At 39.3% G+C, this 15,385-nt stretch overlaps 1 protein-coding gene across 1 annotated transcript in view; it reads right to left on the bottom strand.

Annotated features, from left to right (window-relative positions):
* Nucleotides 1–15,385, bottom strand: part of LOC129709447 (ABC transporter B family member 1-like) — a 115,089-nt gene that overhangs the window by 49,445 nt on the left and 50,259 nt on the right. Inside the window, exons 14-16 of the mRNA XM_055655851.1 lie at nt 14,626–14,687; nt 12,960–13,086; nt 7,873–8,006 (exon numbers count right to left, since the gene is read on the bottom strand). Coding sequence (XP_055511826.1) covers nt 7,873–8,006; nt 12,960–13,086; nt 14,626–14,687 — 323 coding nt within the window. The remainder of the gene's footprint in view (nt 1–7,872; nt 8,007–12,959; nt 13,087–14,625; nt 14,688–15,385) is intronic.

Raw genomic sequence — 15,385 nt, 5'->3', positions numbered from 1 at the left:
GTTACTCCAAATTATAGCACCTGCAGTCTTGTGCATCTATAGAAAAGGATTTGTACTCTTCAGTCTCCAAGATCTATCTACCTCCCTACACAGATTTACACTGGTATAAATTGCAAGTCTTACATACAGTATAATAATAATAATAATAATAACTTTATTTGTTAAGCACCTTAAAAACAACCAAAGCTGACCAAAGTGCTGTACAGAAAAAAGAAAACAAGCAAGACATCATAAAACAGGCAGAACAACAGAACATACAACTAACACGAGGCGCATAAATTACATACAAAAATCCAAACAATAAATTAAAAAACATAAAACACAAGTACAAACAACGCAGCAAAACCAAGCAAATAAAGTTAATAAACAATTCAACACCTCACTGGTCTACAAAGGCCATGGAGAATAGATACGTCTTCAGGAGTGATTTAAAAACAGCTAGAGAAGGGGCCTGTTTAACGTATGTATATAATATTTACAATTATATATCCATGTTCCCCAATGCATGTTCTCCAGAGATGCTGCCTAAACCACTGAGTTCCACCAGGGCTTTGTGTTTTTTTTTATTAACCAGCATTTGCAGTTGTGACTATACAATAATTTCAATAGCATTGGAAAAGATAAATGACGTTCATTCCAAATCAAAGGACATTTCATCTGGACCAGAGGCCTCATTAGACATGCAAGATTTGTTTTTCTTTATAATTCAAGATTGCTTTCTTTAGACGTTTAGACTTGAGATGCAGCGCAGAAATAGGGTCTTCTGCCCACCGAACCGGCGCTGACCAGTGATCACCCCGTACACCAGCACTATCCTACACACCAGGGGCAATTTACAATTTTACACAAGCCAATTAGCTTACAAACCTATACATCTTTGGAGTACGAGAGAAAACTGGAGCTCCCCCGGGAAAACCAAGGCAGTCACAGGGAGAAAGTACAAACTCTGTACAGAGAGCACACCTAGTCAGGATTGAAGCTGGTTGTCTAGCACTGTAAGGCAACAACTGTACTTGTTAAACCACTGTGCCCACTGCCACCACTAAACATTTATACTACAGAAGTCAATTTCTGCATGCAAACCTATCCACTGAAAGTCGTAACTGGATAGATAATTTCAAAAATTCAGAATCGGAGCTTTCAAGCAAATAACTGTAAAAGATAAGGTATGCATGTTATCCTGTAATTCGTTTATGCATGAAAATGTTAATGCACTCCACTGTTTGGTGAGGTTCCTATACATATTTACTTTGCGCGTGGCTTTTTTCTAGTCAGTTTATGTGCAAAATAAAAGAGGTGCTTGCCCGATTTAATGGAAGGCTCTTTGCCGTCTATGATCTACATTTAAGTTACTCATTAGCCAAGAAAAAAAATAAGTTCTTTGCTCCTTAGCTCCCTTTGTTAATTTAAAACAGTTACTACATGAATTCATGCAGCTGACTCCAATTATACTTACAATTGAAAAAAATCCATGCACATTTATTAAAAGAATTGGTTTCACAATCTGCATTCTATCCATTATAATTTGCCGTTGATTTATTAATGACTAGTTAATGTATTGTAACTAAGTTCAGATGCAATCTTTAAAGTGGCTCATTTTTGCACTGTAGCATACTTTACACCTAGTTCTCTCAAGTGCACACTCCTGACAAACATGTAATTGAAAACACGAGGGCTGTTCACAAAAATATCCAACTGCAAAAAGGTGTTGATGGAGCAGGTCGAGAAGCGTTCAAACCGCAAGTTAATGTTGTAAAAGAAGAAAACACTGCAGTAAAATATTAATCCAGTTTAGTTTAGAGATACAATGTGGATACAGGCCCTTCAGCTAAACAGTCTGCACTGGCTTGGTCCCTGTACATTACACTATTCTACACACATTTGGGACAATTTTTTGAATTTTACCAAGCCAATTAGCCTACAAACCTGTACGTTTTTGGAGTGTGGGAGAAAACTGGAACTCCCGGAGAAAACCCATGCAGGTCACGGGGAGAACGTACAAACTCCAAGCAGACAGCACCCGTGATCAAGATCAAATCTGGATCTCTGGCTCTGAAAGGCAACAACTCTACCACTGCGCCATTGTGCTGCCCATTCTACCACATTTTTTTATTCCGAGGGAAGAGATTTTTTTTATCCATCATTGGTTTTCCCTGCACTATAAAATCTCTCAGTTAAAATATTAGGCAAATGATATGGTGTTATTTCAACCAACATTGCTGTTATGTCAGCTGGCCACACACACAGCAATGAATCTCTTCCTTTTGCACATGAAATTGCTCACTGCCAGTAGTAGATGTCCCGATGAAAACTGGGAGCTCACAATATTGGAAACACCAAAGAGCATCTTCACCACATCTTCACCACAAGTAAAGCAGAGGTGACCTAGAAAGCTTATTTTATAAAGGGAAAATACATGTTACGAGGTAGGGCAAAATTTGACTGAAACTGTTGTTGTGACAGTCAGTAGGCACATGCATACATTCAAGTTACATCAGAAAAGTAGCAATATACGGTACACGGCTCATGAGATAGAAAAATCGTGACTTGAAAGAAAAAATGCAAGATATGGCCCCATCTAAAGCCCAAATGTAAAGAATTTTCTATTGGTTGTAAAATCTGCAGATCTTAATTAAGTTGCTTTGAAAATGCTGAATGGTAACAATTGGGCAAGGACAAAGGAATTAGAAAACAATATAATTTCATAAAAGGAAGCATTGAAGTAAAAACAGCAATGAAAATTAGCAACCGATTGAAAAGGGAGACATTAGCAAAGGTTACATAATCAAATTAACACAAGCAGTCATCTGTCTGAAGAAAGATCCCAATCTGAATTGTCAATGGTCCATTTCCCTCCACAGATGCTTAAGCAGAAGCAAGAGTTAGTTATCCAGTCTCTTGCACCCACTCTGCCACTTATTATTATGGCTGTTCTTCTATTTCAGCACTATTCTTCTGCACAATTACATATCCCTATTCCATTAATAGCCAAGAATCGCGCCATCTGTCTTAAATCTGCCTGTTCACATATCTGTGTAAATGTCTCTTAAATGTTGCTATCTTATCTGCCTTGCACCACTTCTCCTGGCAGCACTTTTCAGGAAACTGACACTCTCGTTGTAAAAACACTTGTCTCGTAAATCTCTTTCCACTCTTCTCCCCCATCCTCCTCACTGATCCTGGGAATGGATTGACTATCTACCCTGTCTATGCCTCTTATAACTTTATATACTTCTATCAGGTCACCCCTCGACTTCAATGCTGCAGAGAAAATAATCCTAGTTTGTCCAGCCTCTCCTATAGTTAATACTCTCTGAACCAGCCAACTTCTGTACCCTTTCTAAACCCTCCTCATCTTTCCCGCCTTTTCCTTTTTCCACTTTTCCTTGCTCCTATTCTTATTGCAAGGCTTTTCTTACCTTTGTGTGCTTTGGCCTTGAAAGACTCTGTCCATCACTGTTTTGTTACCCAGCACGATCAACAGGTTCCCTCTCCTTAATTTAAAATTAATTCTTTGGATTCTGGGCAGTGTACACAAGAGGCCAGTATCTATGCCCATCAACAGCTTATCATGCGATGGCGGGGACAGAGAGATCTCTAGAATTATAAACCAGCATCAACGGCAGAACAATGTTATTTACCCAAGTCAGGATGTTATAATTTTTGGAGAACAATTAAAGTGGAGGAAGTGTGGCCTATACTCCTGTGATGTCAGTCCACAGCCCAGAAACGCCCTTTGGCCCACCAGCAATCACCCCGTACACTAGCACTATCCTACACACCAGGGATAATTTACAATTGTTTTTACTGAAGCCAATTAACCTACAAACCTGTACGTCTTTGGAGTGTGGGAGGAAACCAGACCACCTGGTGGGGAAAGCCCACATGGTCACAGGGAGAACATACAAACATACATACATACATACATACAGACAGCACCCATGGTCAGGATTGTAACCGGGTCTCTGGCGCAGTAAGGCAGCAACTCTACTGCTGCACCACCATGCTCACCCAAACATTGATGCACAATTTCACCCTTCAGTCAATTCGCCAGTCTAGTGCTGATGAGCTAACACATTTCACTTTTTGGATCAGTTAACATAATCCTTTGAGTGGTGAGAACCTTTTAACAGTATTAGGCACTGTAGCAACATTATAAATGCTATTGTGATCGTTTTTGCACATGCAGACTATTATTTTGAGAAACATGCACCGACTTGAATTACAATTTAGGAAGTGAACTACATTATACATTTCCCCTTTGATTGTCTATAGTTTAGTTGAATATTTGATTATTTGTATCTGTGATTAAGGGGAATAAGTGATGAATCTTGTGGTAGTACATTGGGTTGCGTTTTTTTTTTAAGTACCTGTACCCCAAAACAACACAGAATAGGTAATGCAAAACACAAAGTGTTAGAATAACTCAGCCGGTCAGGCAGCATTTGTGGAGGGAAAGGAAAGTCAACATTTTGGGTTGGGACCTTTTTTTCCAGCCGGAAGAAAGGTCCCAACACGAAACGTCACCTATCCATCTTCTGCAGACAAGTTGCTTGGTATGCTGAATTGCCCCAGCATTGTGTGAAAACTCAATAATCCAATATTTGCAGTTTCCTGTGTCTCTGAAATAATAATGTATTTGTAACTGATGATAAGTGGTAACTTGCAACTTAAATCTGCACCTCACTTAGTCTTTTGTGGAATGACCTGGTTTGGATAAGAACCATCATCATTTAGTTACAAATAAAATTCAAATCAAACTGGTTGAGGCATTGTGTCTAAAAATCGTGGAAACTGAAATCTGAACCCAATTTTCTACAACAAAAATGGGGGCAACACGGTGGCATAGTGGTAGAGATGCAGCCTTACAGCACCAGAGACACTGGTTCGATGCCGATTACGAGTGCTGTCTGTACGGAGTTTGTACGTTCTCCCCGTGACCTGTGTGGGTTTTTCCACAGGTGCCCCAATTTCCTCCCACACTCCAGAGACGTACAGGTTTGTAGATTAATTGGTTTGGTAAAATTGTAAATTGCCCCTAGTGTGTGTAGGATAGTGTTAGTGTGTGGGAATCGCTGGTCGGCGCAGACTCAGGTGGCCAAAGGGTCTGTTTCTGGGCTCTAAATTAAACTAAAAATAAACGCGAGGTAAATGAAAAAACAAAAAAAAAAAAAAAAAAGATTTTTAACTGGGCAAGGCTCTTTCCCCTGAAAAAGTAAACGTTACTGCTGGCCAGAGTGGTGAATGCTGAGCCATTGAATTCTTTCAGATAAAAACAACGATTTTGGCTGGACTCGAGATCTCCCACACAGTTGCTGTATTCCATTAATAAAGGTCAAAGTCATCGCGCGGTCTAGTTTTGATAGCTCAGGGGGAATGGTTTGGAATTTTCCAAATTAACTTGCCTTTCTTCATCTGACCTGGGATTTAATCGATTTTTTTCCCCCCCATCGCTCATGGGAGATTACATGGCTTTTGGGTGGAGTGGTTAATGTCCAGATTGTGGTGCAGAAGGCACTGCAGTCATGTGGGTGGGTGGATCGTTCAATGTTTTTCCTCACCATTATGCTTCATGTTGAAATACTGCAACAATCACAAGCCCCCAATGATTAAACACGCTCGAGCTTGCCTGTGTTTATAATTCTTCTTTCACAACCAACAGCTGTTCCAAGTATTCAGATCTCTACAGATATTATCATCCAGAGCCCACAAATTATTCAAAGTGATATGAGCTGAGAACCAAACATTGCGTTAGCACTAATCCAATTCCTTCAGTAGAATGTACTGCGGTATTCCTGGTAGGTAATCCTTTTTTTATTACAAATACTTCCAAGTGCGATTGGAAACAAAAAGGAATGCGAAAAACCAATAAAGAATTCTTTTGATCCATTTGATCATAATTGAGTTATAGCTGCTCTGAATTTATATTCTCACCAAGAGGTTATATGCTCTGTCCACTCTTCTGTTCTTTAGAGCCTCAACCCAAGCTTTTTTGGCACATTTCCTGCATTTATCGTAAGCATTTAACGCGCTGATACTCTCAGGATGTTAAATACTTCATAAGTCTCTCTATTTCTCCAGTCTAAACAAGCTCCACTTCCCATAACTCTTTGATGCAGCTTTAATAGTTATATTTAAAATTTGTATTAATCAATTTCATTAAAATCCATATTTCATTTTTACCGCTTCCTTTCTACTCCCTTATAAACTTACTAATGGAGTTGAACATTTCGTGTCAAAGCAAATTCACAGCTTATGGCTGGTCGAGCCAAAAGAAGAATTCATGTCAGTGTTAGGAGTTCACTACGAACACAATTATAAAGTCTTTTTAACCCGAAAGAAAATAATGTGAAATAAATGAAGAATTGGAGTCTTGAACTTCCAGTTACAACAAAGGTTAAAACAGAAATTCCCAATTTAAATCTGAGGTAAGATTAATGGCTTTGATTGCCTTTCGCATACTACCATTAAGGACTATTAATATGCATTGGTTGTATCTGCTCGAGACAATCCGAGGCTGTAAAAGTAATATGCAAATAGAAGCAGGGATGGAGACACAAGAGACTGCAAACTTGAGCAAAAAACTAAATGCTGGACGAATTCAGCGAGTCAGACAAATAGAAGCATTTCTGATCACTTTTGTGATGGTTTTCATCTTGGAAAATCAAAACAGATACCAAGTGCAGATACAAGGAACTGCAGGTGCACGGGTGATTGAGTTTCCTCAATTAGATTTATGGCATTAGGTTCCAGAGAAAGATGGTAGGGGCATGGACTATAACAACATTTAAAAGACGTTTGGCCAAGTACGTGGATAGGAAAGGTTTAGAGGGATATGGGCCAAATGCAGGAAAACGGGACCAGCTTAGATAGGGCATTTTGGTCAGCATGGATGAGTTGGCCAGTTGGAAGAGTGGGCTGAAAGATGGCAGATGGAGTTTAATGCTGATAAGTTTGAGGTGCTACATCTTGGCAGGACAAATCAAAATATGACGTACATGGTAAATGGTAGGGAATTGAAGAATGTAGGTGAACAGAGGGATCTGGGAATAACTGTGCACAGTTCCCTGAAAGTGGAATCTCATGTAGATAGGGTGGTAAAGAAAAAGCTTTTGGTGTGCTGGCCTTTATAAATCAGAGCATTGAGTATAGAAGTTGGGATGTAATGTTAAAATTGTACAAGGCATTGGTGAGGCCAATTCTGGAGTATGGTGTACAATTTTGGTCGCCTAATTATAGGAAGGATGTCAACAAAATAGAGAGAGTACAGAGGAGATTTACTAGAATGTTGCCTGGGTTTCAGCAACTAAGTTACAGAGAAAGGTTGAACAAGTTAGAGCTTTATTCTTTGGAGCGCAGAAGGTTAAGGGGGGACTTGATAGAGGTTTTTAAAATGATGAGAGGGATAGACAGAGTTGACGTGGAAAAGCTTTTCCCACTGAGAGTAGGGAAGATTCAAACAAGGGGACATGACATGAGAATTAAGGGACTGAAGTTTAGGGGTAACATGAGGGGGAACTTCTTTACTCAGAGAGTGGCAGCTGTGTGGAATGAGCTTCCAGTGAAGGTGGTGGAGGCAGGTTCGTTTTTATCATTTAAAAATAAATTGGTTAGTTATATGGATGGGAAGGGAATGGAGGGTTATGGTCTGAGCGCAGGTATATGGGACTAGGGGAGATTATGTGTTCGGCACGGACTAGAAGGGTCGAGATGGCCCGTTTCCGTGCTGTAATTGGTTATATGGTTATATGGCCCTGAAGGCCTGCTTCTATGCTTTATATTTTGAAATGGTTTATACAAGCATTTTATTTACCAAAACTCCGCATGTTGCCGCTGCACAATCAAGCTGCAGCACAGTTTGTAATATCCTACCTCCTCCATGTTCGCATCTCTTCCATATGTTATGTTTTTCTTAATAGTTGTTGCAAACAACGTAGGCTCCTGACTAACGATCGATATCTTCTGCCGGAACCACTGAGGATCCAAGTTTTGTAGATTGAATCTTCCTAATTAAAAAACACATGAAATTATTTTAAAGTTTATCAATGTAAACCTCCAAAAACAACAAACTTTACTACTAACATATCACACAGATACCAAATGCATACACATAGAACGCCAGATGCACATTCCCTCCACTGGTGCTGCCTGACCTGCTGAGTACTCTTGCACTTTGAATATGGGGACCAGTGGTATTATTTTCAAACTCCAATTTATGACCAAAGATGCTGAAACCCTGTAATTTCCTTCTACCACCATAAATATATATTTTTAATGTCTGAATCTCAGTTGAGCCTGATATTGTGGAGGAAAGAACTGCAGATGGTGGTTTACACCAAAGATAGGCACAAAAGGCAGGACTAGCTCAAGTCACGCAGCATCTCTGGAGAAAAGGAACAGGTGATGCTTCGGGTCGAGACCCTTCTTCAGACAGAGAGTCAGGGTAGAGAGAAACTAGAGGTATGAAAAGTTTGAGAACAAAACAGAGCCGGTGCCGACGACTCGGGAATGGCAGAGATCACAATGGTCCATTGTTGGCTGTGGACAAGGCGAGGGATCCGAACAGTGAAAATCACAAGACGACTAGGGTGGGGGATGGACGGAGAGAGAGGAAATGCAATGGTTACTTGTAATTGGATAAATGAATATTCATACCGCTAGGTTGTAAGCTGCCCAAGCAGAATATGAGCTGCCAGTCCTCAAATCTGCAGTGGGCCTGATATTGTGCTCACCTGGTGATTGCTGCTTTCAAAAACTGTTTCACAACGCAGAAATAAGGATGGAAATTTAGCCAATGTTACAATCCCTTTCAGTAGAAGGATCCAATTGTAGTCCATTGGCTGCCAGCCCTATTGACATCCACTAACTTATTACAACACTGAACCTGAGGTGAGCACTTCTACATGCCAAAAACTGTGCTATTTATTTTGAAATATTCAAGTTCTATCAAAATATCATTAACATAATTTACCCTGTTTGTTTTCTTCATAAATGCTGTTAATCAGTTGAACCTTTTTGCAATTTTCTGCTTTTACTCAAGTAAATTGCATCCAAAACTATGCTTGTTGAAAGGTTTCTTCAAGTTGTTGCCGAAATTCCTGACCAGAGCAGCAAATGCAAAAAACTGGCTTTGAACCAGCACAATCGTGCAAAGTAACTTTCAATGTTAACCTTGTAAATGTTCCTTGAAACAATGAGATGGTAACTTGAAGTAGATTGAATCAACATACGTGCCACAAAGGATCAACATTTTTAATCAATGACAATCTACTATCCCCGAGTAAAAAATAATGTAAAACAAAAGTATTCACATTGTTTTGGGGGACAGAAATTACTTGGTAAACTGAAAAGCTTTACAATGTCTTGGGTCCCGAAACAATGAGCTTAATATTCAAAGGTTCTTCCAAGAAGAGAGCAAATGGCTGAATCTCCAATTGGTGAGCAATACATCCTGTGGCGTGGCTTGTTTTCTGGGTAGAGCCAGCCTTCAGCCTTAGGCCTTTTAAACTGGTGCAAAATATTATACAAACGCAATCTAGACTGAAAAGAATTTCTGCTTAAAAATGCGAGACCTTTGAGGAGATTACGCCAAGTTCGGGGACAAATTGTGGTGAAATGGATCAATATAGTCAAACAAACCACCTATTTATATCTACAGTGAAACAATGATTATCAGGCATAACAAGGGGAAGCCCACTACAGGTAACTGAAATTGATGGATAATATTCCGTTCAGTGCCAAAGACCCCAATTGGAAACAGACTAACTGTTGAAAGACGCACATCAAAAATGAAAAACATATCCCAAGTCCCTAGCTTAAGCCAAAATACACATGAGACCTTCACTGATTTAAGCATTTGACCCAGTGCGCAAGTGGAATTCCAAAGATCCAATTTGATTTGTAAATGATTGCAAATGAGAAATAAAAATCTAAAAGACTGCTTTGTTGTAATTTTCATTTACAGAAAAATGTACTTTATGGTTAAATAACAGCAAAGTTACGAAAATAGGAATGTGTTCAGAATTAAATCACAAAGAATAATTTGAAAGAAAAAAATGGCTCAAACTCTTCCCCAAAGCAAATAGTTTACATATTCTCAAGAATACATTGATAACACAAGGTTTGTTCACATCCTCCAAACAGATCACACTCTGATGACCTGGAGGAAATATAAGATGCAATTAAATCTGGCACCCAAATTGCAGCAAATTGTCAAGCTTCTATCTTTCTTCCCACCCTCCTCAACATTTGAACGTCATATGTGCAGGGTACAAGTTCAAGTTGGAAACTACGCAATAACAGAATAGTCCCAGTAATGTGTTGAAATCTAAGTGACTTTTATAAATGAATGCTTTTACACAAGGCGCAGCAATGTTTTCATTATTTTTAATAGAAATTTCATTGCTATAAAACACCGCTGGAAAAAGCAGAATGTGCAGATTGTTTTAATAATCATACCAGAATGTGAAAAATTTTACATTTTCCAACTTGAAACAAAACTGCCATGGAACTGGTGAACCTTAAATAAATAGCACCTTATATGTTGGGTTAGACCAAGAAAAAATAAGGTTATATGCAAGATTGGAAGAGGCTCTGGAACATATTTGTCAATAACTTCAAGTTTTCAATTTAGTCAATATTTTGTTAGTTTTACATTCTCAGCACCTCTTGATTCTTTAAATGTAAGAAATGTCATATCTGAGTGGATAGAAGAGAGAAATCAGTGAATGCAATCTCTGGTTCTGCATCATACAGAGAAAGATAGCGACTACATCGATCAATGCAAAGTTTACAATAAAATGGTTTGGATATCTCCTAGTTTAATTGTGCTGCTATAGTTCCCCAGTAATCCTGCCAAATACACTTAGTTGGTCCAGCAACTCACTTGGGGTAAATTAACCTGTTTTGAAAGAGGATCCATTACAAAGGACATGTGCACAATATTCTTAAAATAAAGAATGTAAATAACTGCATAAAATAAACTATTGGATATATCTTAAATAACTAAACCTGAACCAGCTAAACTTAAAAAGCCTGTAATTACTAACTTACATTGATCTAAATCTATCGCTCATTAAATTAATGCACAACGTACGAATGTCAGAGCAGTATCAGACACTTAAGCCTGTCAACCATGTCCCGGCATTGTGAGATTGTGATTACAGTCTGACACAACACATACACCTGTTGTGTTTCACCCCATATCCTGAACAGCATTTGGTTCTTAAAATTAGTTTTTAATTTAATATTTAACTCAGCATCTATAGCCCTTTGCAAAAAAGTATTTTGAGATTTCTGCAGACTCTAAATTATTCATAGACTTCCTCATCAGCCAAATGACTATATTTTGTGTCTTCCACCACAGTGAAGAATGCGGTCGGTGCTGGATGTTTGTGTTAAATTTTTATTGTGTATTGTGTGTTCTTTTTTATTGTACTGTTGCTGGCAAGTTCATTTCACTGCACTTTATTGTGTAAGTGATGAATAAATCTGATTGATTGATGTTTTTCACTTATCCTAACGATTGAGAATCTGAATCGCATCATCCTTCAACCTTTTCAGTCCATAACATACAATTCTAATTTCTATCCCTTTCCCAGAATTCAGATATCTCTCGAGTAAATCTGAGTTTACTTGTTCCAAGGTTAACATCTCTTTCCTCATGTGTGATAGTCAGAATGTGTTCCACAGCTGCATCATTGCTTTAAACCCCTGCATTCCACTTCTCATGATGGAAAAGCCAGCATCCCATTCACTTTAAAAATAAATCATTGCAATATGCCCAGGACATTTATCATCTCTGTACAGGGGTCTCAATGACAACCCGGACCTCCCCCGCTGCCAGTTTTTCAACATTTTTAATCCACAAGTGATGGAACAAAGTATTTTCCAAGTTCATGACCTTACATTTAAAATTAATAAAGACCAGCTCCAAATAGATGTGGACCTCTGACAACAAGCTGCATGTGGTTTGGAATGCTGGTCTCCATTTTATCATTGAAAGCAGTCTTTGGTCTTTCAACTTTAGAGAAGCATCATGGAAACAGGTCCTTCAGCCCACCGAGTCCGTGCCGACCAACAATCCCCTCGTACACTAGCACTAACCTACACACCAAGGACAAATTACAATTTTACAGATGCCAATTAACCTACAAAACCTGTACGTCTTGAGTGTGGGAGGAAACTGGAGCACGTCACAGGGAAAACGTACAAACTCGGTAAAGAAAGCAGCCATAGTCGGGATTAAACCCGTGTCTCTGATGCTGTAAGGCAGCAATCCTACCGCTGCGCAACTGTGCCACCCCGGCCATACATAGTTTGATTGCTGCAAAATTTTCAGATCAGGTTTTGGAAGAATGGTCCAACTTAGAGCCTCTGTTGATGATTTCATTGTTGTAGAAAATCCTGGACCATTATCTTTACTTTTTGTTTGTTGTTCATTGCAGTATTTTTATGATTGAAGTACAAATCTTCATTGTACGCCAAGCAGGATGTTCGTGAAAACAAAAAAATGCTGAAAATGCTCAGATGGTCCGCCAGCACTGGCAAAAAGAGAAACATTAATTCTGCAGGATTTACTTTTTACCATAAGCAACGACTGTTCCCCACATTACTTCTCCTTATTTCTCCAATTTACAATCTTTACCAAAGCTAATTAACCTAAAACTCGTACATCTTTGGAGTGTGGGTGGAAACGGGAGCATCCGGAGATAACCCATGTGGTCACAGGGAGAACGTACAAACTTCGTACAGACAGCACGCTTAGTCAGGATCGAACCCGGGTCTCTGGTGCTGTAAGACAACAACTCTATGGTGCACCACCGTGCTGCCATGTTCTTAGACTGTTTCATATTTTTCACCATAAAAATGCTAATTAGATTCAGCCTGTTGTTGGCAGCATGTAGGACTTAAAGATATGTATAACTGAATAACAATTAATTTTTTGAGAAATATCATACCGAGTAATATTCTTCCAGAGTCTGGGTCGTAGAATCTCTCTATCAGATTGACTATAGTTGACTTCCCTCCACCAGATGGACCAACCAGTGCGACCACGTTACCCGGTTCGATTTCAAAAGTCAATTCCTACAAAGTGAACGTTTCCATTGATCACAGAGACATCGTACTATGCTCTAAAATTATTCCTGCAAGCACGACAAGAGAAAATATATCATATTTTAGATGCTCATGTAGTATCACTTTTTGATGCAGAAGAGCCTCACATCTGCACAAAAAATAATTCAGTTTAGTTCAGTTTAGAGATACAGGGCAGAAACAGGCCCTTCAGCCCACCGAGTCCACGCCGACTAGCGATCCCCGTACACTAGTACTATCCCACACAATAGGGACAACTTACAATTTTTACCGAAGCCAATTAACCTACAAACCTGTACGTCTTTGGAGTGGGAGGAAACGGAGCACTGGAGAAAACCCACGCGGTCACAGGGAGAACGGACAAACTCCGTACAGACAGCACCCATAGTCAGGGACAAACCCAGGTCTCTAACGTTGCTAGGCAGCAACTCTACCGCTGCGCCACCATGCCGCCCCTAATTAATAATTCGTTAAAAATTCTTCATTACAGGTTTTTCACTGTAACACCTTTAAGCAAATCACCTGTAAATGCTGTGTTATTTGGATGGGGTGGGAGAAGTGCACTTACAGAATTGGCAATCATTTCTTTTGCTTATGCAGTGCAGCTGCCTTGCACAAGTTACACAGGAGTTTTCTAACAGAATTTTAAGTTGAAATGATCAAATAATCCAATAGTGGCCTAGGACCAAAAAGTTATTATAAAAACTGCTGAACTGTTGCAAAAACTCAATTTCTACCTTAATGAATTGAAGTCGGTGTGCCTGTCCTGACTGGGTGAGATGTGGCTCAAGTCCAACACTGCCAATCTTCAACTCCAATGTCCTGGACTAGAACTGATTTCACCCCAACAAAATGGCACTGGTACAATTGAGCATGTGTATGGTGGTGGTCCATTGGCTTTGCACTACCACTTTAAAGCTAACAGCACTGCGATCATTCCACCATGCATGTTTTCCTATTGAAGATAGACACAAAATGCTGGAGTAACAATAGACAATAGGTGCAGGAGTAGGCTATTCGATCCCTCGAGCCAGCAATGCCATTCAATGTGATCATGACTGATCATCCACATCCAATCCTGCCTTCTCCCCATATCCCTCGACTCTGCTATCGTTAAGAGCTCTGTCTAGCTCTCTTGAAAGCATCCAGAGAACCAGCATCCACCGCCCTCTGAGGCAAAGAATTCTGCCTCAGCGGGTCAGGCCACATCTCAGAAGAAAAGGAATAGGTGACGTTTTGGGTAGAGACCCTTCATCAGTCTAAAGTTTTAAATACTGCAGCATTTTGTGTCTATCTTTGGTGTAAACCAGCATCTGCAGTACCATCATACATATGTTTTCCTATTAATAATTTCTCCATTATTGCCTCACTCCCTTAAACCAAGTCCAGTAATTTAACAAGATGAAATCATGCAGTCTCTTCGAGATCTGAGTGATCACCTGGTTCCTGAAAGAGGATTGATGGGCAATCTTGAACAGCCTCCTTTAAAAGAGATTGGGAGTTTGAGAATTTGAGGTAAAAAATACTGACCTTCAAAACCCGGGACGCCTGTCTGGTTGGATACGTAAAACTGACGCTCTGGAATTCGAGTCCTGTTTTTTTTGTGCACAAATATGGCAACGTTTTTATTATGACTTGGAGAACAAATTAAAGCACAATTCCAATATTCAATCATTATACATTTTGGGTGTCAGATTGAGAAACACGTAAAAAATAAATCTGCCTATACGTCATTCTCAGATGTAACTTAGAGTACATTTTTCTTGATTCAATGACATGACGGAGCTCCAGGAGCACTGATTTACAATGAGTGAGCAAGTCAAATTATACTTAACAAAATAGTATAACACACAATATGTCTGTGCTGACCATGATGCAAGGTTAAAATAATCTTCTCTGTCTGCACATGATCCATATCCCTCCATTCCCTGTTTATACACCTACCTCTAAATTACTCTTAAATGCCTCTCTTGCAAATGGCTCTTGCAAAGTGGAATACTTTGAAAGTCCGCAAACTACTGATTCAATGTTTTATTTCCAGTCTGGTTACTACATTTTGAAGGGATACAATACGGCAGGGTGATAAAGTACAGGAACAACATTAACCCATGGTTATATTTTGCTTTGGTCAAGACTTTGGTCAAGACTATAGGTCAAGACTTCTTACATACTGCTCCTATAAGACATAATATGGTCTTATTAACTGGTCGAAAACAGTGATTTGCAGATGAAACTTTCTCAACAAAATAAGTATTTTTTGAGCAATTAAATCTACAAGAGAGCAGCTCGG

The sequence above is a fragment of the Leucoraja erinacea genome, chromosome 25, assembly GCF_028641065.1.
Source record: "Leucoraja erinacea ecotype New England chromosome 25, Leri_hhj_1, whole genome shotgun sequence".
NCBI classification, from domain to species: domain Eukaryota; kingdom Metazoa; phylum Chordata; class Chondrichthyes; order Rajiformes; family Rajidae; genus Leucoraja; species Leucoraja erinaceus.
The sequence above is the reverse complement of the archived record's forward strand: the minus strand, read 5'-3'. Positions and strand labels throughout refer to the sequence as shown.